The sequence below is a fragment of the Plectropomus leopardus genome, chromosome 9, assembly GCF_026936395.1.
Source record: "Plectropomus leopardus strain MGB_pleo_1.0 chromosome 9, ASM2693639v1, whole genome shotgun sequence".
NCBI classification, from domain to species: domain Eukaryota; kingdom Metazoa; phylum Chordata; class Actinopteri; order Perciformes; family Serranidae; genus Plectropomus; species Plectropomus leopardus.
The window spans coordinates 30,914,500-30,937,364 of NC_142184.1; the positions used below are offsets into that span (position 1 = coordinate 30,914,500).

At 40.1% G+C, this 22,865-nt stretch overlaps 1 protein-coding gene across 2 annotated transcripts in view; it reads right to left on the reverse strand.

Moving 5' to 3' along the window:
* The window catches only part of LOC121946885 (plexin-A1-like), a 377,140-nt gene that overhangs the window by 135,794 nt on the left and 218,481 nt on the right, over nt 1–22,865 (reverse strand). For both annotated transcript variants that reach the window (XM_088082491.1, XM_088082493.1), the window contains exons 8-12: nt 22,434–22,534; nt 19,878–20,001; nt 19,430–19,583; nt 17,330–17,429; nt 4,976–5,090 (exon numbers count right to left, since the gene is read on the reverse strand). In XM_088082491.1, the coding sequence (XP_087938617.1) occupies nt 4,976–5,090; nt 17,330–17,429; nt 19,430–19,583; nt 19,878–20,001; nt 22,434–22,534 (594 nt within the window). The remainder of the gene's footprint in view (nt 1–4,975; nt 5,091–17,329; nt 17,430–19,429; nt 19,584–19,877; nt 20,002–22,433; nt 22,535–22,865) is intronic.

Below are 22,865 nucleotides of genomic sequence, written 5' to 3' on the forward strand. Positions count from 1 at the left end.
GGGTTGGAGATCAAAAACGGGAAGCCATATGGAGATGGCTGGCGAGGTGCATAGCCTGCTCTGAGCGGTGATAATATGGGAGTCTGTGTGTGGAGAGCCCTACATGCTGCACGTGCACACATTCCTGCATGCATGCATTTCCCACAGCAGTGTGGTGACTTGACAGAAAGATATGACTATCTAACCAGCTCGCTCATCTCGGTGATTCATCCTCTAATTAGCAGCACGAAGGCTAACAGTGATCCACACAGTATCTATATTCAACTTCTGTTCATCTGCAGCCTAACACGGCCTGCTAATGATTATCAATGAGGCTAGGCTACAAAGCCACAGGTTCAATCCCCAAAGCAGCAGCAATGCATCATGGACCTACTGTATTTCACTGAGTGTAAGGAGGTCAGGCTGTGAGGAGGAAGGAGAGAGAGTGGGGAGCAGGAGGAAGGGGAGAAACAGGAGTAATAAAGGGGGTGAAGGAGGAAGAAGTAATGAATGTAGGAAGGAAGAAAGATGGTAAGGAAGGAAAGAAACACATGTAGACAGAAAAAAAACACATGAAGACAGAAAGAAACACATGAAGACAGAAGGCAAGGTATAACAAAAGAAGTAACAAAAATAAAAAAATGGGGAAAGAAAGAAAGACAGACAGAAAAAAAGGAGAGAAAAGGGAGATAGAAGAAAGGTAATTGAGGGGAAGAGAAAAAGAAAGAAAGAGCAAAGAAGGAAAGAAAAGTACAGAGACAGATAAAGGAAGAAAGGCAGAGAAAGAAATAAAAATGAAAAAGAAGGGAGAGAAATGAAGGACAGACAGAAAGTAAGAGGGAGAGAGAAAGAAAAAGAAAAAAGAGGGAGAAAGAAAGAAAGGAGCAAAAGCAAGATAGAAAGAACAAAAAAGAAAAATAAATAAATAAATGAAGAAAATAAAGAAAGACAGAAAGACAGAGAGAAAGAGCAGATCAGAGGGAGGCAGAGCTGGCGCGTTGCAGTCTCACATACTGAAAAGGTCAGAGCCTCGATAGTTAAAGTGTTTGAGAGCGGCTGATGCAGAACAAGCAGTGGCTCATAATGAGCACTTCATCTGACAGATTCAGACGACTTCACTCAGTCTCAATGAATACATCAGACTTAAATAAATACACACCAGAAGCTGCTCTTTCTAAAACATGAATAAATAAACAAAAAGATGCAACTACTGGTCTAAAAATCCACAAAATCCTGAGACCTAAATTATCTTTATGTTGGTGCAGAAAGTGGCGTTCATGTTAAGTAATTAGGCACAAAGTACGGGTTTAAAGGTCGGTATGGTGGATGGACTCAGAGCACATCTAACTTACATGCAACAGACCATAATCATGCCCCCAAAGGTTTTTTTTTTTCTCCTCCTGCAACAGCAAAACTTTACAAAAAAGTTACCAAAGGAACTTTTTAAATTGTGAGAAATAATAACCTCGTAGATGTTGTTTAACTTATTGTACTTTGGTGTGCCTTCTTTAATATGTGTTCTCATTTTAAGGAAGGTCCTCGCCATGTTTATTTTCCTACACCTAACCACGGTTACTTTCATTGCTGATACCTAACCTCTATGACCTTTTTATTGATTATGTAACTGTACGTTAAACTGTAATGTAATTCGTGGTGTGCTCATTCGTATGATATCATAAGAACTGTACTGCAAGCATTTTCATAGGATATCATACAACTCACTCTATGAGAATATTTTGAAAAGACAAATACTTTTCGTGGCATTATCGCTGCTGGAAACGTAGCAATGACGGGCGAAAAAACTACCGGTTTTGTTAGGTGTTTGTCTCGAACAGCAGTCTACAGATTGGCAGGCATCTTGCCTATAGGTGCTGCACCATCCAGTTAGCTCATATACTACGTCATTTTAGAAATGAGATGTATGAAACGTACAAATTAAACGTATCCATGGTTTGCAGAAATGTACAATATCATCATTTTCTTTTGGTGACTGGAGTGGTGTGCTTTCACAGTGTGCTTCTCATAGATATGATACTTCAAAAATATGTGAAGTCAATATTAGGACATCACCAATAACCAAAAGCTCGGGTCAAGACTAAAGATAAAACTACTGAGGAGTTTTACACACACACAAAAGAAAAAGAAAAAAGTCACCTCCTGTCAAAGCTCCCCTCTGAGGCTGTTTCTTGGCAGCCATTTTGTGTCTCTGCTGTCAATCATGTGCTGCATTAATTCATGTGTGGGACATGAAACATCCAGAGTGAAAAGCGAACCCGTGCAAAATGAATGAACGACTTAATTAACAAGCGAGCAAGTTTGCAATCAATGAATGAATAAGCAGGCGAGCCTGTAGACAGGAAAATAAATGCAAACAAACTTCTCTTTTTTTCATTTTCCTTTTTTTATGGTCTTATTTTTTCCCCATTTCCTTAAATCTGAATGAAGTCATTTGCACCAAGCCTCGGGCCCAGCGTCGGCCCAGCCGACTCTACCAGCTCAATGCTGGGATTCATCGGAGCAGAGCAAATTTGTTTGTCTGTCCTGGTGTTTGTTTCTCTCATTGTTTGTGTTTATACACATTTCTGTTCATGGCCTTCTCAAGTGTTGCTGCGACTCTGGCAATTTTCTGCCTGGTCGCCCCTAATGTGCCTCTCTGTTTATCTGCTGTCACAACACGGCTGATTTATATCTATTTACATACATCCAGGAAGTGACATCCGATAATTACATTTACTTTAAAAGGGCAGAAACATATACCATATATCTGTTTACACCATGAAGAGGAAGTGTATTTCTTGTGATGTACCTGCAGCACAGATTCACAGATGCAAGTTTTATCAGATATGAAGTGAAGTCAGCCTCGAGAAATATGACAAATGCCTTTGGGAAGACAACCGGTGTAGTGTGAATTCAATCACTTTGGCAACCTACTGCTAATGACACAAGGGGAAACTTTTTCAGGCGGCGGAGATGGGCAATATCGCTTTCAGCAGGGGCTACGAACTGGCAAATTGGAACAAAATCAAGGCTAGAGGAGATAAATGTGTCATGACAAAACGACTCCTGTTGGCGCAAGTGCTCATATGCATTGCTTCTAAAATGTTACCTATTCAATGACGGACAGAGAGAGAGCAGAAGAATACAACAGACAACATGCATCCATCACAGAGCCGTCTCTACCCTCTCTGCTGTGTTAATAACAATAATCTGCGCAACGATGTGCTGATGGCACTGGCATGTGTGTATGTGTGTCTATCAAAATTCAGCAACCCCCCCGACATTCAAAGTGTCTTGGTAACCATGGCAACACCTGCACCAAAAAGACAGAGTACATCAGAAGACAAAATAGGCAGAAAAAAGAGGTTGAATTGGTCCAAACAAGATGAGGATGGATGTCAGCCTGGTGTGTTTATAGGACATGCGATGACAGGGTGTGTGTGGAGTCAAGTGGTGTCCCTCCTTTTCTCCCTCTCGCTTGGCACGCACCAAAACACACACGCACACACACACACACACACACACACAAAATTGCTGCCAGATTTGTACACTTTAACACACATCACAGCCCACACACCTCACTCCCTTGTCATATTTGTTAGAGACTCATACACATGGTTGCAAGCAATGTCTTAAAGGGACAGTTCACTTAAAAATCAAAACTAAACTAAACTATTTCTCCTCTTACCCATAGCGCTATTTATCAACCTAGATTGTTTTGATGTGAGTTGCCTAGTGACGGAGATATCAGCCGTAGAGATGTCTCCCTTTCCTCTGTTATAATCAACACGTTCTCATCCCAACTTGCCAAATACCGCCACTTTGTCATTGGACATTCAACTTTACACATGATGGGCTAGATATCCTCCAGCATCGGTTTTGGATGTTCCATGATGGTGTGTCAATTTAGGCTTGTTATATGTATTGTGTCTTTTCAATTTACTTTTCCTGATTTTACAGGAAATGTACAGATTTTGTTACATGCATGCAGACAAAATAAACTTACTATGTTGGTGAGGTTTGGGCAACAAAAGCACAGGATTAGGTTTTGGCAAGAAAAAAAAAGCATCCTGATTTGACTTAATATTCACACTTGAGGCGAAGAGTATGCTGCTGTGATGAAAGTCCAGAGTTTCACACCTCCACCTCTGCTAGCCCTATAGTGACTATCCAGCTATTAATATATTAGCCGGTGCCGTTACAAACTGGCACTGCCATGTGTATGATGCTGCCACAAAAGGTGCCTCTTTACATCTAACCAATATTATTTAGAAAGTGGCAGTATTTCATGACTTGGGAGACCAAAAAAATACAAGAATGAGGACAGGAAGCAGAAAGATGAAGAAGAGAGACAGCTTGAACTTGTGTCCAACACACAAAACGTTACTCTGATAGGATAAAATAAGATTTGTGGTCTGACAGCACAGGTGAGAACAGAGGAAAGAGAGATAAAGAAAGAAATTGAGACAAGGCTGGATTGAGGGTGGCTGGGTGTTAACTGTGACTCTCTGATGACTCCGAAGTTCACTCGTGTTTGTCAGTGTGACTTTGCGTGTTTGCGTGACAGACAGTAAGAATTAGCAACTTCGATGGAGACAGAGGGACTATGAAAGTGAGTTGGCTCGTGGATATAAGAGGGTTTTCATGCAAATATAGCATTTGGGATGGTAGTACGCTGCCATTTGCATACTCATTCACCCCGACTTGTTTGTAAGTGAATAAATCCAGCGCTGCTTGGAGTACAACAGCTGCTGCTGGGCCACTCACAGCAGCACTCATTCATACACGCACATACACACACTCAAATGGCGTACAGGTCCCAGCTGCACCCTTGGAATTACTATGCCACTGTATTATACTTGTGTGTGCATGTGCCTCAGTACTCGTGTCAGTACTCGTATTTGTGTGTTGCATTGTATGTCAGTGCTCCTGAATGTGCGTGAGTGTTTGTGAGGGTGTTTAACCACACGCGCTCGTGGATGTTTGTGCGCGACCTCACCTCTGAGGTGTTGACTCGCCCCTCCTGGAAGGAGCAGTCGCTGGCGTCCTGTGTGCACATGTGGCGGTATTTGCACCAGTGACAGGGGAAGTTTCCATTCACGCAGGATAGACACCTGGAGTGAGAATGTGGGAGAGAGAGGGAGGAGGGTTAACTTTTTGAAGCAATTAACACCAAAAATCAGTTTAGATATAATATGCAGTGTCACATCTTTTTTTGGTTAAGTTTCCACTTCCTTTTTTCTTTGTTTGGCAAGCTGATGTGGCTACAGCGTACAGCTGCTCATGCTAACTCTTGCAAATGTAAACTACAAATGTGAGTTCATTTAGAAAAAGTGTCACTGACCTGAGACTGCCCTGACACATTTATTTTGAAACTGTGAAAAGCCACGCACAAAAATGTGTATCCTGGTCACAAAAAAAACCAAAACAAAACAAACTATAATTAACATTAACATTTGTTTACATCCACATCTGTCCAGATTCATATTTGGCCCTGACAGTTGACAATCCTTCAAAAATGTTACAAATATGCTACACATTCTGAAACACGGGTGCTTTACAGACATCTTTATTGCAGCAGCACAGATCTACACAATCAGCAGAGTTTCAGCACCAAAGATTTGTCTCACTAATTCAGTATCTGACCGATTCCTCCCCCTTTGTTCCTGAGTTATGGCATTGAGTGTAGCCAGAAAAGTGTTTTGCATAATACTATGATGTCACAGTAAAGTTGACTTTTGACCTTTTGTTTATAAAATGTCAACATAATAATGTTACATCTTATTAGTGAGAAATGTTATCATAATTATTGTGTAGATTTTTGGATTATGGCCAAAAAGGGTGTTTTGTGAGATTACAGACACCGCTGACCACCGAAGGCTAATCAGTTCATCCTTGAATTAAAAAATAAATAAATAAAAAGGATCTATATCAAACTAGTTTGTTATGTAAATAAATTAAATTAAATTATTATTTTTTTCCTGTTAGGAATACTGTTGCTAAACATCCAGAATAATTTGGGCTATAAAAGAACCAACAAGGGGCATCCGGTGGCTTAGTGGATAAAGCAGGCACCCCATGAACAATGGCATTGTCCTTAATGCAGCGGCTGCAGATTCAAGTCCAGCTCACAGCCCTTTGCTGCATGTCATCCCCTCTCTCTCGCCTCCTTTAATACTGTTAGTCTGTCAGGTAATAATACAGGCAAATATGGCAAAGAAATAATCTTTAAAAAATAAAATAAAATAAAATAAAAAATCTAAAGAACCAACAAAAATGACAACTGGATTTTTTTTTCAAAACAATTCACTCTTGACTTTAAGATTCTTAAATACACAAATAAAAAGCAACATCCCTGTCATTCTCTCTTCTAACATTTGTAGCTGCAAATTTTGGTCTTCTTGGGCCTCCATAAGTCAGTTCCCTTCTCAATACAATTAATTAAGAACATTTCCTCAATGCAGCGTGAGGCATCCATGTATTGGAAATGATTATTTTTTAATGCCAATCATATTTAATCCTTTCATTTGAGAACAACTCCAAAGTTAATTAAGTGTAGGAACATTTGAGAGACAAACAGAGGCATTATCAAGAACACTTTTTTGTTTCAAAAAACAAGCAAAAACTGATGCAAACTTGAGATTTCTACTTACAATTGCTATTTTCATTAATTATTTCTGAGTTTCTCATTAAAACCGCAATAAAATAAACTGATGAAAACTCAGCCACTATAACCTGAACTGATCACAGATTAGGTACAATATGCTGAGCGAGAGCTGTTGAAAAGTGAAATACCGCACAAGTGGAAACAGAAAACGTTTCAATGGGGGGCGCGTGCCAGACCGAGCACGGACACGCATCAACACAAATGGTCACGGCCAGATCTTCCTGAAATCACGCTGGAACAGCGAGTGTAACTGTGGCCTCGTGCATTAAGACTTTATTCCAGCTGTCAGCGAAGGCCAAGGCGGACGCTGAGAGCAGCCGAGAGAGAGCAGCAGAGAATCCTCGGCGATCCACTCCTCCCTTCTTATTCTCCATGCTTGGAGGCTTACAGTGAACTAAGCTGGCAGACCAAGATAAGCCTGTTTTTATATAACACTTGTTTTTTTTCCCCTCATCTTCGTCTTCTACAGAGTTGAGGAAACGAAATAAATGTATGCACATTCAAACATGGATTACCACACAAAAACAAGGCTATCATGGCTACTAGGGAGCAAAGCAATGCACGAGAAGTTTGTAGAAAAACACAAAGAATTTTACATTTACATTTAATGTGAGTTAAATAGAGACGTTAAATCAGCAGTTGCTTAATAGTCTCAATTTCCCGAATTTCATTCTCGCATTCTTGTCATTTGAACACAGACAGCCTTTGCTAGCTAAAAAGCAACTTAATATTAGACTGTGAAGTTTCCTGCAAAACGATGAAAACAACTTAAAAGTTAAATAAACAATAATTACAGCGACTGACAGAAGTTGATGTTCAGTATTTCTTAAAAAAATAAAATCCCTGACATTCTTTTTCGACGGGAACAAATCCTGGCTTTGTCGTCTTTACACCACTTCTGAACTAAATTTCACTTAACTGGCTGAAGAACAGCAAGCTCTAATTACATGTTGTGTCAGTCCTCTCTCTTGTACGCTGTCACTCGACTCAATCAGGCCTCCTACAACTCAACCCCCACTCACACACCCACCCACGGTCTCCGCTTGCCAACTCGTATCCACCCGAGGAACTGACTGGGAACCTGCGAGGTCCTTTGTTTGTATCCATCATCTGGTTATCGCTCTCCAGATTTATTTGCACAATGCTGCTTTGCACTGCTGACTGTAATCCATGTTAATATTGTGCTTCGACTGCTGCTTGCATTCTACTGAGGGTCTTTGCTCACTTGTATTTGCTGACATTTTGGGCAAAACAGTTATTCTCTTTCTTGGGGAGAGTTAGATGAGAAAATGTATGCCACTCTCGAGCCTGTACACTAAAACATGAAGCTACAGTAAGCAGCATAAAAACTGAAAGTAAAGTGAAAACAGCTAGCCAGACTCTGTTCAAAGGTTAAGAGCTCACCAATTAATGAGTCTGTACAAAATCTGAGGCTAGAGTTGTATGCCATTTCCAGAATTCCCAAACTACTCCTTTATCATTAATATAAAAACATATTGATTATTAAAACTGTAACAGTGCATGCCCACTTTACGCAACCAGATTGCCTGAATCCCCGTCCACTCTGCACCGCCGGTTGCTAGGGCTGCAGTATGATTGACTGTCTTCATGTGAGCGAAGTTTGAATTTGTCAAACTGTCATGCCTTCTCATCACACCGCCAACTTGGTTTGCATTGCAGTTATCCCAGCATGCTTTGTTGATGCCATTACACAACAAATGGGAAAGAATTTCTGGTGGCCTATAATTGCGTTCACTGGGCATGCATCGAAAGACAGGCATGAGGTGAAAGCGATCCATTTAAATCACTCATTATGAAGAAGAGGTTTGCTAACAGCGACGAACCTGCAGAGAATTTAGGACCCTGCAAAGTTTTTTTAAACTTTTGTTTTATCTTGTTTTGATTTTATGTCCCATTTAACTTGTTTGCTACAATTTGGCAGTTTTTATTTGCTGCAGTGTGCCAACAGCCTGAGTCTAAAGAGTATTTGTAACATTTCAACAACTTTTTATTTGAGACTCAACACTTCAACTGTTTTTCATTGTCTGCTGAACTTTTCATTCAACCTGTGTATCACTGGTTTAGTTAATAGTTCCCTCAATCCTAAAAAACTGGACCTTAAAGGCAATGTGATGGTAATGTTGTGTATGATTAAGTTTGTTTTAGAGTTTTACTGCCACCAAAAGGCCAAAAAATGATTCTGTTTCAAAGCTACGTAATATTTTTATGTTATGGGAGATCAGCTTTTATATTAGAGGTCTAGGGTGAAGTACTCTGTGTCATCTAGTAGTAAGGATTGCAGGTTGCAACCAACTGAAACTCCAATGTGCACAGTGAGTAGTAGAACTGTGTTTGGTTTGTCCGTTCTTAACTACTGGCGGTGTGGAAGTGGAGCTGCTCCTCTGTGGAAGAGGAGCCACTCCACATGTCGATATAAATGTTTTATCTTACGGTAACCAAGTCTTAGTTTGGGGTGAGTATATACTCATGAAGTTATGAACATTATATTGCATTTCTGCCAATATATGCCCCTAAATCCTGCACATTGGACTGTTAAGTGAAAGCTACGTAAAGGAATAGTAGGAATAGTAAAATCTAGCAATGCTGAGCACATTATTTTGCTATACAAAGGCATAATGTAGGCATAATGTGAATTTATTTCACAGGACATTACCTCAAACACACAAACATTCATGTCACTACCTTATCTGTGATGGATACACACCAATGATTCAGTCTGTATATGCTTCACAAATACTCTCCTGTTCTACACAGCCACTCTCTGGCTTTTCCTTGGAAATTGAAAAAAAAAGGTTTACTCTTAGAAAAAAAGCTCCACCTAAAGAAATGCAAACTTTTTAACAGTGAAGTCAAAGCAAAATAAATCAGAACACAACCTTTCGCTGTTTGACTGACAAGTGATCTCTGACAAGTCTAGTGCAAAAAGCAATGCGGTAATGAGCCACCACGGGGGTTTAAAACCGGGTCCTCCAAAATGAAGGACAATTGCTCAGCTCACAATGCCACCCTGCCGCCAGAAAGACCGACTTCAAATTGGATTTCGGTCTAATCCTTGTTCTGTCTTTGTCCCTCTGTCCTTGGTTTATTCAGATCTTTGAGGGTTAACTCCTAAACCGCCTGTGTTGGAGTGACAGAGTGATAGGGGCTTCATATAGCCAGCGATAAGCTACAGGGGCTAGACTGAACTGCAGTGTGAGGTTTATAATCAATGCCAGTGGATTTCCATGGGGAGAGGGGTGGACTGAGGTTATGCTAACAGTCTGATGTTTGTTAGCAGAGCTGGTGAGCCAGTTCCTCCTCACTATTAACCCCGGGGTTTATCGATTTCTTGTAGCAGGGACACGTGCCCACACATACACAGCCATGAGTGTGCAGGCCTGTGATTGCAACAACACACATCGATGGGGGAAGACACACCTATACACTCCTGCTGTCACCCATGTTGACATGGTAGCGTTCCTCTGGGTCACCTGGCCAGTGGAGACTTGTCCTACAGTAGAGCTGTCAATGCCTGGACTTGGGTAAGTGGCTGCGCTGCTGCAATGTAGTCAATAAAATCCCCTGCTATTTAACAAGGCCTAGCAACAGAGCCGGGTCAAACGCCTTTTCATCTTCTCTGAGCTTTTGTTCTGGCGAGACCGGATCGATGGAACAAAGCTGTTGATATGCGGGCAATGGCCCCGCACAAACGTATATGAAAGTGCTCATTTAATGCTGGTCAATGTGATAAAGTCACAGATAAAGCTGCGATTCTTTCTGATCAGAAGGTTCGTCTTATAGAGAAAGCTTAACTAAAAACATGACATGTGGCAATCCAAGTGAAATGGGCCAGTGATGCCTTTAAAGGCGCAGAGCATGAGACTTAAAAAGGAATACTTCACCCACAAAATGACTATTTGTCTACTAATTGGGAATCCAAAAAAGATGAACATTCTGCATGAATTGAAGTGATCATGGTTCACACTTAACAACAGCAAAACTATATCAAAATATACGTTGTGAATATGTTGTAGCAGTGTAATTCAAAGTTTTATTTATTCAGTCGCACAGGCTATTCTTGCAAATGGTTTGTACACACCTACAAAAAAAAAAAAAATCAATGCACCCAAATTTGGGCATATCCCACATATTTTAAAAGTCTGTGATTATGTGACCATTGGGCTGATGGGCTATTATGGGCTATCGGGGCCATAATATGCAAACAAGGGCTTAAACACTAACAAAATGCTTGCAACTCCCTAGAAACATTACATACAAGCATAACAAATGATTATTTGAGCACCTTACGTCTCCTAGAGAGGGAAAAGTAATAGTTAGCTTCAGCCTCTACAGTTAGTCTGGTCATCTTAGCAAAATACTTGCTGCCAGGTGTCAGGGTCCAACAGTTTCCACCCATTCTCTCTGCTGGTCCCTCACTTTGTTTCCACTTTTGTTCTCTTAAAAGCTCAGTTTTCGGTTTGCTAGTTTATAAAAACTTATGTTTTTGTTGTTTGCTAGCAGATGTAAAGTCAAGGAGGCACCTTCACGGACTACAGCGTCAATGGAGAGCAATGAATTGTTTTACTCTAAGGTGGATTGGGGACTTAAAGGCGCTCTGTCTCTATGGGCATGTTGTGCATCTAATTGAAAGATCAGATTGGCTTTCATCATGTCTCCCTTTTTTCATGCAGCCCTGTCACCAAGAAGTTATGTGTAAATATAACTAATCTAAAACAGCAAATACGTTTTGGGGGGAAATGTAATGCTGAGCAAATTCCATTTTCTATTTACTATGTAATGAGGAAATGTAAGTTCACTAACAATGAATCCCATCATTTTTCACCAAAATACGCAAGACAGTATAAACTTATAATGACTTTATTATTACCTTTTCATTTACTTTTAACCATTTGCATTTTTTTGCCTAAACCTAACAGGAGACAGGTCCAGTATGTATGCCATGATCCAGTGCGGATCATAATTTTAACACTTTATTAACTCAAACAAATCTTGTCTCTCAACACAATCCAGGCAGCCATTACATTGTCAACACAATGTAATTATGTAAGCAATTCAGTAATAAATGCGATTTCTAGGAGACAGGGATGTTTTTATGTGCACAGTGTTTAGCAGACAGATAAGACTGGCTGTGCTATGTGATCTATAAATAGACCTCTTTGTGTTTTATCCAATAAAGCTCCAAAGTGAGCAGCAATAAAATGAGGCATACATCATTAAGTTATACAGCGCAGGAACCAAATGAGAAGCTTGGATTCTCAACAGGGGACTCAGACTCATTATAAGATATTATTGCATCTTGTCACGGCGTTGTCCAAAAGCGGTAAGTCTGCCAGTCTCAACCCGCAGTTTAATTAAAGCGGGTCACACTTAACTGAAAATTGGACCAACAAGTGTTGCAACAAAACTCGACTAATAGTGATGTCATCGTAGGAAAGTTTAATCTTAAACAGTTTCCACTATCAGTCCAAAAGTTGCCAGTGTATAGCATAGTCGGGGCCAAAGTGAATGGTCTGCCTCGACGTGAGGGCCCTTCCTGGGGGCCGGAGTGTGGGCTGGTTCCCTCCCTCGAGTGCTTCTTTTCACTGCATCCCCTTTCATATTGTAATGGTCATGGTGGCCTGAGGCTGTGGCGCTAACCTTTGAGCTGTGTGGGACGCATTATTCCTGACACAATGGACACAATCTCTGTCTCGTCTGCTCACACTCTGCTTTATATCTCTGTCTCCCTCTTGATGCCTCCTTCTCAGTTGTCTTTCTCCCTCAGCAGCTCTCAGGGAGTTTTCTTCCTGGTCCCACTCTTCCCTCCAGTGCTCTCCCTCCCATTTGTTTCTCTTCCTCTCTTTAAAGATGCATTATTCCTCCTCCCGCATGCTCAATTAAACTATTCTAAATCTCTTTTTTAATGCAAATTTCTAATATTGTAACAGCATTTGTAACTAGCTCGAAGCACAATTTGCAGTGCAGAGTCTGTGTCCTTCTCCTTTTTACTGTGCGTGCAACTGTTATGTGTGTTTGTATGTGTAAGGCTGGTGATCCAGGTGCCGCATCCACCGGCTGTGTGAAGTTGCACACGAGTCCGTCTGAGTGCTCGCCTGCGGGCTAATCTGCTGGTGCATCTGCGCCGATACTGTATCTCTGCTGTTGCGAGGCTGTGCTACACTTTCAAACACCTGCCACGCCCACGAGGAGAACTCCATTATCTGCCGCTGAACGCCGCCCCGGCTTTCTACAGGCAGTGTCAAAGATTCAGGGGTGAAAGGCGACGGCGAAGGGGGAGTGGTGTATAATATGTGGGTTTATGTTACAGCTGCTGCGGTGATAACTGCACTGTAGTTTTACAGTCCTGCAGAGTCCTGTGGGGGCCGGCAAAGCAGACATCAAAGGCTTAAACAGCAGCACGCCTGTTTATGCAGCAAAGAGAGGAGGGCTAGGTGGGCTGGTAATCATGGGCACTGAGCATAAACACACACACACACACACACACACACGTACACACACAAATGATAAAACACTTTCCGCACGTACAAATTTATGCACTACAGTGCATTTACTTTGACACATCCTGTACTACTCACAAGGAACAAACACACTCACACGTTCACAAAATGAATCAAAGCCATTGAACTGGGCCTGGAGGCCCTGAGAAGTGGCCCAGGTGAGCTCTCTCTCCATGCCCACTCCATTATGACGATCTCCACACAGGCGCCCCGGCTCCAGCTAATTAACGGCCTATTACTATGCAGATATATTCAGGGCCAAGAGCAGAGCGCAGGCAATAAATGGGCCTGATGAACGAGAGAGGGGCAAGGAAAGGGAGGCGAGGAGGGGGGACGGAGAGGGCTAAGAGGGGTCGGGGCCGGGGGAGGGATGGGAGAAGAGAAAGTAATAAGCAGACAAGAGGAAGGTGGGAAGGCAGGAGAGGAAAAGAGGACCAGGGGGTGAGAGGGAAGGATAGTGGCATGAAAAGAGAATGAGAGCAGAACAAGTGCACTTCACACCCTGTTTTACTAGTTGCTTGTAATGCTGGCGTTTCACGCATTAAAGGTTATGGTCATAATTTGTGGTTCTCTAGTCAGAGTTTTGGCCTGGAAGCTTTTTTAACAGTCTAAAGCTAGATCTTTGGCCAGTTTCTTTAATGCATTAGTGCTCTATTTTCGTAATCTTCAAGGTTCCTCAGATGCATTAAATTCAAAAATGAACACACAAAGGACACTTTTCAGAGAGAGCTCCTGAGTCCACAGTCCTATGTTCTGATTTTCTTTTTACAAGATATCTCTGTCTCATCCGGAAAAAGAAAAAAAAAGAAAAAAAAAGAAAAGCAAGAAAAATTCCCCAAATAGATTTTGTTTTTATTTGAGGATATTTTAAATGATGTAAACATTAGGAGAGGCAATAATGCTGCCATCAATCTACACTTGGCAAGAAAAAGAGAAATCCACTTTAAGCGTGCCACAGATGCATTTTCATTTCAGGTGTATCGACACAAAGTGCAGATACCTAAATGAGCGATGTGACTTTGTGCCAGGTGGAGGAGACCAGAGAGACAGAGCGAGAGAGTGAGTGTGTGGAACAGTGAATCCCACTCAGTGACTTCAGAGCTCCAGCCAAGAGTCATTTAGCGAATGACATTTTATTTATTTTCATTTAACCTTTATTTAACAAGGCAGGTCAATTAAGAACACATTCTTCATTCATTATCAGGCCCATCTCACTGCTGCTCTGCTGGTTTGTGTGTTACTTCAATATCTTTATGGGCATTACGGGGCAAAACCACTGTTAAGGCTGAAAGATTTTAGAAAACTTGGTTTATTTTCCCCCGACTTACTCACCTTGTCACAAATTACATTTTTGGGCAGACATTAGCTCGTCTCCCTTAAAGAGTATCACCAATATTTCTCAGTGACTGTGTAACTACTTAATTTTTTCACTTAAAGGGCTTACAGAGTTACTGTATATCAGCCTTATTGATAAGGTTTGTTGATTTAGCAGTTTAGATTAAGATTGATGCTAAGAACTTGAGCAGTAATTATAGCCAGTGATAAAGCTAGTAAGATTCTAGCATAAAACCGCTCAAGCGGTAATATTTGGTGCTGAAAAATGAAGCAAACACTGAAGTACCAAAAAACTGCAGTTCCCTCTACAGCCACTTGAGGCTGGCTCCAAGAGCAAGTCAATCCCCACAGACCCCCATGTCAAAATGCCCAACTTTACAACAGAAATAAACATGTTTACAGCCTGGCACTAAAAAAAAAAAAACATTTAGGGATTTTGGTACAGGGGGTGAATCTTGTGCAAAAATTGAGGGGATGGCTGCTTTAACTGACAGGTTGGGGCCGTCCGTTGACAAGTCGCTACCACAATGACAACGTTGGTAAGGTAACTATGGCATAACCCCAGATTAGTATAAGCATAGCCATAGCTATTTCAGTGTGTTTACAGTTCATGAAAGTTAGTGGTAACTCTTTGGTCGCCTGAAAAAGTCTATTCAGTGTTTGGTTGTAAAGACCCTCGAAGAAGTCGGATTTAGTTTTTGTGGGAAATACATTTTGTTTAATGGTTCAAAGCCTGTTTTTCTTTGGTAAAGATTAACATTAGCATTATCACAGTTAACTACAGCTATAGATGCACTGTGCAAACTAACAGCAGCTAACAGTAGAGTGAGCTCCATTGTTTTTCCAAATGTGGCCACCTAGGGCTCCAGAAATCCAAGATGGCAATGGACAAAATGCCAAAATTAGGACTGCAAAATGGGAGTCCACTAACTAATGGGTTATGACACAGTGTCTACATCCATATTATTTTAAACTGTCTATGCATTAATCTACTTCTAGAATCAGTGTTTTAACTTTATTTTGTAAAAATAAGTCTCTTAAACTCTGAATATGCCATTTGTTGCGTGATGCCATCATACACTGTATATGTAACTTAGCAAATGATAGTATTAAGCAACTTCTAGCTGCCCCAAAATGTTAGCATTACAAAAAAGCAAATATGTTTTCAATGAAAGACTGCTTTTTAGCAGAGAGAGGTCTTTATTTTAAAGTCTTCAGCTGATAAAGTAAACAAATTATATGATTTAAAAACTGCGACATTGTAAGAAATGTTTGCTTTCTGTTGGTCACCTGCACTCAAAAACTACCAAACTAACATCAAAATAAGACAGATAAAGGTTTTTTTAAAAAAAAAAAAAATCTTTGGAGGATCATTAATAGTACAGCAGCAGCATGCAGAGAGCAGATAACATTCTACAGACAACAGCAGTTTCAGTTTATAGTTTAGCCACCTCAACTAATTAACGTTAATTAGCCACAGCTGAGTGTTGTCCTTGCAGCCAAGATCAGTCAACAACTGAAACAGTATTCACCTCCTCAGCTCTTTCAGATACCGTAACTTTTGGTTCCAATCAATTTGCAGTTTTAATGGAAAACCAAAAATTGTTAATCTCCAACCAAAATGCATACTATTACATCAGCTGACATTCTTTAAATTCAAAAGAAGACTATAGACTTTGATTAATGATTAGTGGTTTAACCAAATTAGAATAGTGTAAATAAAAAATGTGTACATAGTCTCTTGAGTAGGCCTGTCTCTCCCCCTCCCTGCTCTTCTTTTGAAATACCAATCTCAGCCGTGCATATGAATAAAAAAAACATGCAAAAACTGCTCTCAGACCAGAGCTGAGTAACCAATCCCTATTCCTTCACTTAAATTAGGGATAATTCATTTCCAAGAAACACGACTGACGTGTTTTAACCTCCCAAGCTTGGCTGCCCTTCTAGGTCTTGCATGGTTAGGAATCGATTTATTATTTCACTCACCAGTAGTCCCTTTATTGCTTGAGATTTAATTAACTAATTGATTTGTAAAAAGCTTGAATACATTGAATAATGAATTAGCAAAGGTTGCATGCTGTTCTCTCCATTCTCCATTATAGGAGTTATGTGCAGGCCAATAATTTAGCACTATTGCTTTTGGGAAAGAACTGCAGTCACCCTTCTATTGATCAATGCTTTCCACCAGTCTGCATCTTGCTGGGTGTAGGGCATAAAGGAGAATGTTCTCACCCCTTTCTTCCACTTCTAATTCAACTCCATTCACAATTGTTCACACTACATGACTTTAGTTCTGATTTTCCATTACTGACAGTTTTTGGAGTTCCCCACCAAAAAAGCCCCAGATTCAAGGATGGACTGGAGTGTCTTGCTCCTATAGAGGTAGTGTAGCCCTTTGCAAATCTGTGCCCAGGGGCCCACTGTCTCATAATAAGCCCATGTCCAGATCCGAGGCAAATTGCTGTTGGATCAGCAATTGCAAATCAGCACTCGAGGGCTATGTGTGACCTAAAAATAATGGTGGAAGATAGACTGTTGTATGCAATGTTTCTGTAAGTTACACGTAACTCTGCTTTTTGACCTTTAATGTTTTTAGAAAGTACCCCCTGTATCCCCAGTTGTGGTTCGACCCATTCATCACATGACATAGGCTATTCATCTGGGAGTCCTCCAGGTGAAAGATCTTGAAATGTGTGACCACTGTCGCCAATCAATCACTTCAATAATTCAATCACTTCCACAGCCACTTCAATAACAAGACAGCTGTAAAGTGTGAACAACACAGCACAGCTTTAGCATAAACTCTTTTTTTAAAATTTGGAAAATAACTTACGATTGGTGGACGCTGCAGTTGTAGAAGATAAAGTCCACACTCGCAAACTTCTTCCCCGTCTCCTTCGACTTCAGATACAACTTTATAACACGCTGGTCACCTATGAGGAGTCACAAAGACCATATTATATTTTATTATATTATATACAGTCTTTAAATATTTCTGTAGTGTACTACTGATATTATCATACACAGTCAGTGTGTGGAAAATGTTTCATGAACCCAGGATCATGTGCAAGCTCAGACAATGTGTTCTGAAATGTTAACAGCCTCATTTCAGGTGTTACTTGTCAATTCCTGAACAGCTGACATTTTGGAGCCACAATGTTTCTACTGGAAAGTAAGCAGGGCCTGCAGCTGAATCAATAGACATTTTGTAGAGTTACTTGGCGAAAGAAACAGTTCAGCAGTCCATATGCATTTGTGGGTTTTGTCTAGTAAGTTTGTGAATCAGCAGTTTCTTAGTTTGATAATCGCGAACAAATGAGCGCAGTTAAAGAGCAGAATGACTCGTGTTTCACACAGTTGAATGAACAGGCTAAATGAAGCAAACAATTTGTATTTATGCAGCATCAAACAAAACTGCTCAGCCGAGAAGCCCAGAATGAAGTTGTCATCTTCTCACCAAAACAAAAGTTTGTTAAGGGACCGAAATGTCAGTGAACATTTTGTTTTCAGAGAGTGCAACTCCCAGGCGCCTGGTGAATCTAACAAAGTGTGTCCAGGTTGACAGCTGTGGTAGCAGGATTAATTTACTGAGGCTGATATATTAAACCCCATCGTCTTTGACATTAAATAAAGAGTCATATGAATAAATTCTTTGGTCACTTTTCATCAACAGTAATGTTGTCACTACCCTGTGAGCTCAACAACTGCTACCAGATTTAGCCAGTTAGCACTAGTTAGCTTAAGCAACGACAGTACTGAAGTATTTGTGAATCAACTATCTAACTGCTACTGTAAATGAACACATACAACTGTAATTTTTATTTATCTAGCCCAACAACAATGCTGCATGCTACCAAAATAGCCAGCTAACTAGCTAACCAGCTAAATAGGGTTTAAAAGTTAAAGAGGTTTGGCTTATTCCGGATTGTTGTTGCTTGTTTATCCAAAAAGAGCACCATTGTCACTATAACAGTATGAAAAGTCTTCATTCTTTCATTTTGACATAAAACTTGGCATGAAGTTTAATTACCATTGGGTATAATGTCAATATCAAAAAAATAAAAAGGGCAACTTAAAAATCTATAATGTATAACAATGATCTCAAAACAAATTCTCTTATTTTGATAGTTAATTATGGGATTAAGTTTAATAGTAAGGAACTGAGCTTCAATCATTTCTTTAACTTTTTTTAAACATTTTTTTTCCTTAATTCTTATATTTTACACAGTTTATTCATATGATCATTCATTTTTCAAATGTCTTTTTAAAATATGAAACACTTTTAGGTTCCATACAGATATTGTTGCTTTTGAATTTCAGTGAAATGAACATTTTCCTTCAGGCAACCCCCTGAGCAGTCTTGGAACCTGCTGGGTCTGGTGAGGTATTAGCCTCTGGGGGCAACAGGCAATATTTTGGGGCTTAAGGTGAGGCCAGCTGATATCAGGTCCAAGACTCTTTCATGTTGTATTCACTGTTTACTGTCCAATTACTAGCTTGAGATGCAAAATGCAGTTGAAGTTGAAAGACAACTACTATGGCTACTTTCCAAAACAAATACCTGAATTCAGAATGCAGATAACATTTTAAGAACAAAGCTTATAAAAAGCCAAAGTGTCTGCAGACGATATCCAGTGGATTGGAGATTAAATTTCAGCCAAAGCCTTTCACTTCTTTTGCTCTACACACCTTTTTACCTGCACCAAGGCCTGCTCATCTGTAATACTTCTTAGACTACAAACTCAAGCCAGAACTTTTCATATACCACAATATGTCGCCCACAGATTCTTATTTCACATGCCTTTATCTGTTTATTGAGATTACCCCCAGAGAGCAAACTAAAGAGTTTAAGTCAGAGGTCTGGGAACTTTAAACTTTACATCTTTTGCACACCCTGTATTGTGGTTGTTTTGTTTTATTCTTTCTTTTTTACCTTGGTCTCGTGTGATGGGAGACACGTCTTTTGTAGAGGGAGACAGGCAGAAGATCCGTCCACCATAGATGCGTCCTTCTGTCTCTACATAGTCTTCAAAAGAGCAGTTCACTCCAGCAGACAGACTAGGTACATTCTGTGTCTGAAGTGACAACTAGAGGGAAGGAAAGCAGAAAAAGTGAGGGACAACATACATTTATAAATCGATATACTTTATTGGTGATGATAAGTTCTACTGCATCACAACAGAATATGCTGCTCAGATATGTGGCTTTTCAGCTCAGACTCAAAATGACTGACAGATTGCCACTGATGACTCAAGCTTTATTTAATCTAATTTCACATTCATCTTGCTCACTTGTGCTGTCTAGTTTTTTTTCCTCCACTTCTCGTCACACACATTCTGACACGTCAAAATACACACATACAGTGACAGACCAAACCGTACCTGCACTTCTGACATGGTGACGGACACAGTGTCGGGTTGGACGGATAGCCGGACGCATTGCTCCACTCTGGTGGTGAAACGCTGAAGCTCCTCTGCTCGCTCGCAGCGATCCTTCCTGGAACATCTAGAGGAACACGACAGTCACATCTCAGTGTATTCAGTTGAAAAACAAAAATGCAGTAACTGGAATATTTTCAGTAAGTAATTTCACTAGCTCTGTCAAAGAAGGTTGGTTAGAGACAGATCGCTGTCAATCATGATGTTTGGTAGCAGGACACCAATATATCTGTCTATTTGGCATTAATCAAAATGTATCTTTGGTTTGCTAAGGTTTAAGAGCACCTATAAATAATTCAAAGGTTAAGTCTCGAGCACAGTCAAACATACAGCGGAGCACAAAAACAGAATGAAAAACAAATGGGACATGGCGTTAGTTCAGGCAGAGCACTGAAGTCACACTTGCATTAGCTGATTGGCACCAGCTGCTCATTCATGCTTTCCCATCAGCGGCTCATTCATCAGCTGCTCGGTTATCAGCTGACTCGCAGCATTCAATCTTACTAACACAGGTGTACACTTCTCTCTGTTACTCTGAGGGCATGTTCATGCCAACTCCTGCCCAATCTTCTTATGGGCTAAGATTTGGTGTAGTTGACTTTACAAAGTGTACATGTGTACATGACCAGGATTTGGATTTTCAGCAGAAGCATTGTTGCATATCTGATTTTTTTATGATATCCCTCTTAGGGCAGAGCTTTTTCTACCAAATCTAACTGCAGAAGTTTATGGAATGCAGTTTACAGACTAGGAAAAAAAATAATTTGCCTGTGCATCCTTTGCACCCTTTGGAAATTTTAATTGGCCAACTTGATGCTCATTGGGGTGTAAAGAGGTCCATATGAACCAAACCATGTGCTTGTCAGATTATCAAACAGCGGAAGCCCCTCTCCACACAACTATTCAAATTTATTCATTCAGAATTGGTATGACTCTGTCAGGCAACTTTTAACTTTCAAAAAGTAACAACATAACAAGCATGGTCACTCTGAACAGTGACTGACCCCATGCGGAGATGAGTAGGTTACTCTTTCTCTCTAAATTTTTTTTTATGTACTTTACAGAACTATTAATGTCACTTTTCATATGTGCAAACAAATGAAACGTCATTAACCATTTTGAGGAAAGACTGTCCAAGAGTGTAGCATTATCCCCATTTGAATGAATATTAAATGAAGCCCCTTTCTATGACTGTTAGCACCTGTGAGTGAAGCTGTTTTAATAGCTAAAAATACTATTGCCTTCAGATAAGACAATTGTTTTGTCGGTGAACCCAGTGAATTATTATGGAAGCCACATCTTACAAAGTTACCTTTGTTACATGTTGCTTTTATTCCTGCTTTGTATGAAAAGTCCTTTAGCTTCTAGGCTAGTTTATGTAATGTAAAATGTAATAGTCTAACGCTAATTAAGGAAGCATGTTGTTTATGTGGGGAAAATGTGTCTACCAATGTTTGTGTGTTTATATGAACCTTATTAGTTATAATGGAGCCAAATTTGAAACTTCAGTTTTATGTTGTTGCTGTTAAGCCATGTTTTATGTGTGTTCAAGGTGTGTTGATTAAAAAATATCAAACTTTACTACACCTCACAGGATAACGCTTTACAGAAACTCAACATAATGGCATAGAGACCCCACCGCCCACTCACCTTTTGGAGGTGTAATTGCAGAGTGAGTTTATATGCTCACAGTGGTGTAAGGTAGGTAGCCCATCATACAATTGAATAAGCAAAGGTACGCCTGCAGTAAAACATTATCTTCCACAGATTTATGATACAAAATCATCTACTTATGACTACATTTGTGAAGCAACGATCATGGAGGAGCTTCTGAGGTAGGCAGTTTTTATTCTGTCATTCAGAAATCTCATGTCTTGTACACAAAGTACACATCAATATTTTTTGTTAGCAGCTTTAAATGTATGCATATAAATGTATTAATGTTTGCCCTTTATGATTTTGTTTTAGTATTTTCTCTGAAATGCAACCTGTATAAGGCTGCAAATTGTGGAATATGCTGTTAGAACATTTACAAAAATGCACTGCAAACCAGGACTACATAATTCTGTTTACCAAGACAATAAATATGGTTGGTTGGTTAGATTTTTAGTATTTTGAACATGCTAAATAAAATAAGAGAACAAAATAAAATATAAACAAGGAAAACCACACCAGAATGCCCATCAGACAAATTAAGAAAACAAACATATATAAAGTATTTCATGTCTGAAAAGGAGCATGAAAAGTGAATATTCATCTAATTCTACCCCTTTTTTCAAATTTTATTAAAAAAAGTTCATTTTAAACATGAATATTCCTTATCTTTGCCCCAATATTTTTCATACACACCTTGATCTATTCAAACAAAAATTAAGACAAAAATGAATATGATTAGAAAAAAAGTAACTGACAGAAATTCCTCAATTCTTTGCTATAATTAACTATCTACAACTGAAATGACTGCATGAATCCAATATAGTGAACAGTAACTGTACTTACACATTATGTAGCACACACCAGCCACAGTGAGGGTCCCCTGATCCCAGGCAGGCTCCGCAGGAGCTGTACTGCTCACAGCTCTCCACTGGTACACGGGTGACCTGGAAACAGAACACACACAGGAACACACGCCTGGTTAATATCGCGCACTAACTCTGTGCACACCACCGTCAGATAGCTTCTAACATATAGGCCTGATGTACGCAGAATCCACCGGAGGTATCCTGTGCCTGGAACATGAGATTAAAGGAACAAGCCCACTGTGACTATCAGAGATAAACAGCTCTGGAGGTGCTGCTTACAACTCCACACTGCTCCATACAAGGCTAGCTAGAGGGAGAGAAGTGAAGGTTCAAACACATGTAAACACACACGGGTTAAGATTACACCCTCTGACAAACACCTTTCTGTGTTGTGCTGTGTACTGCCCAC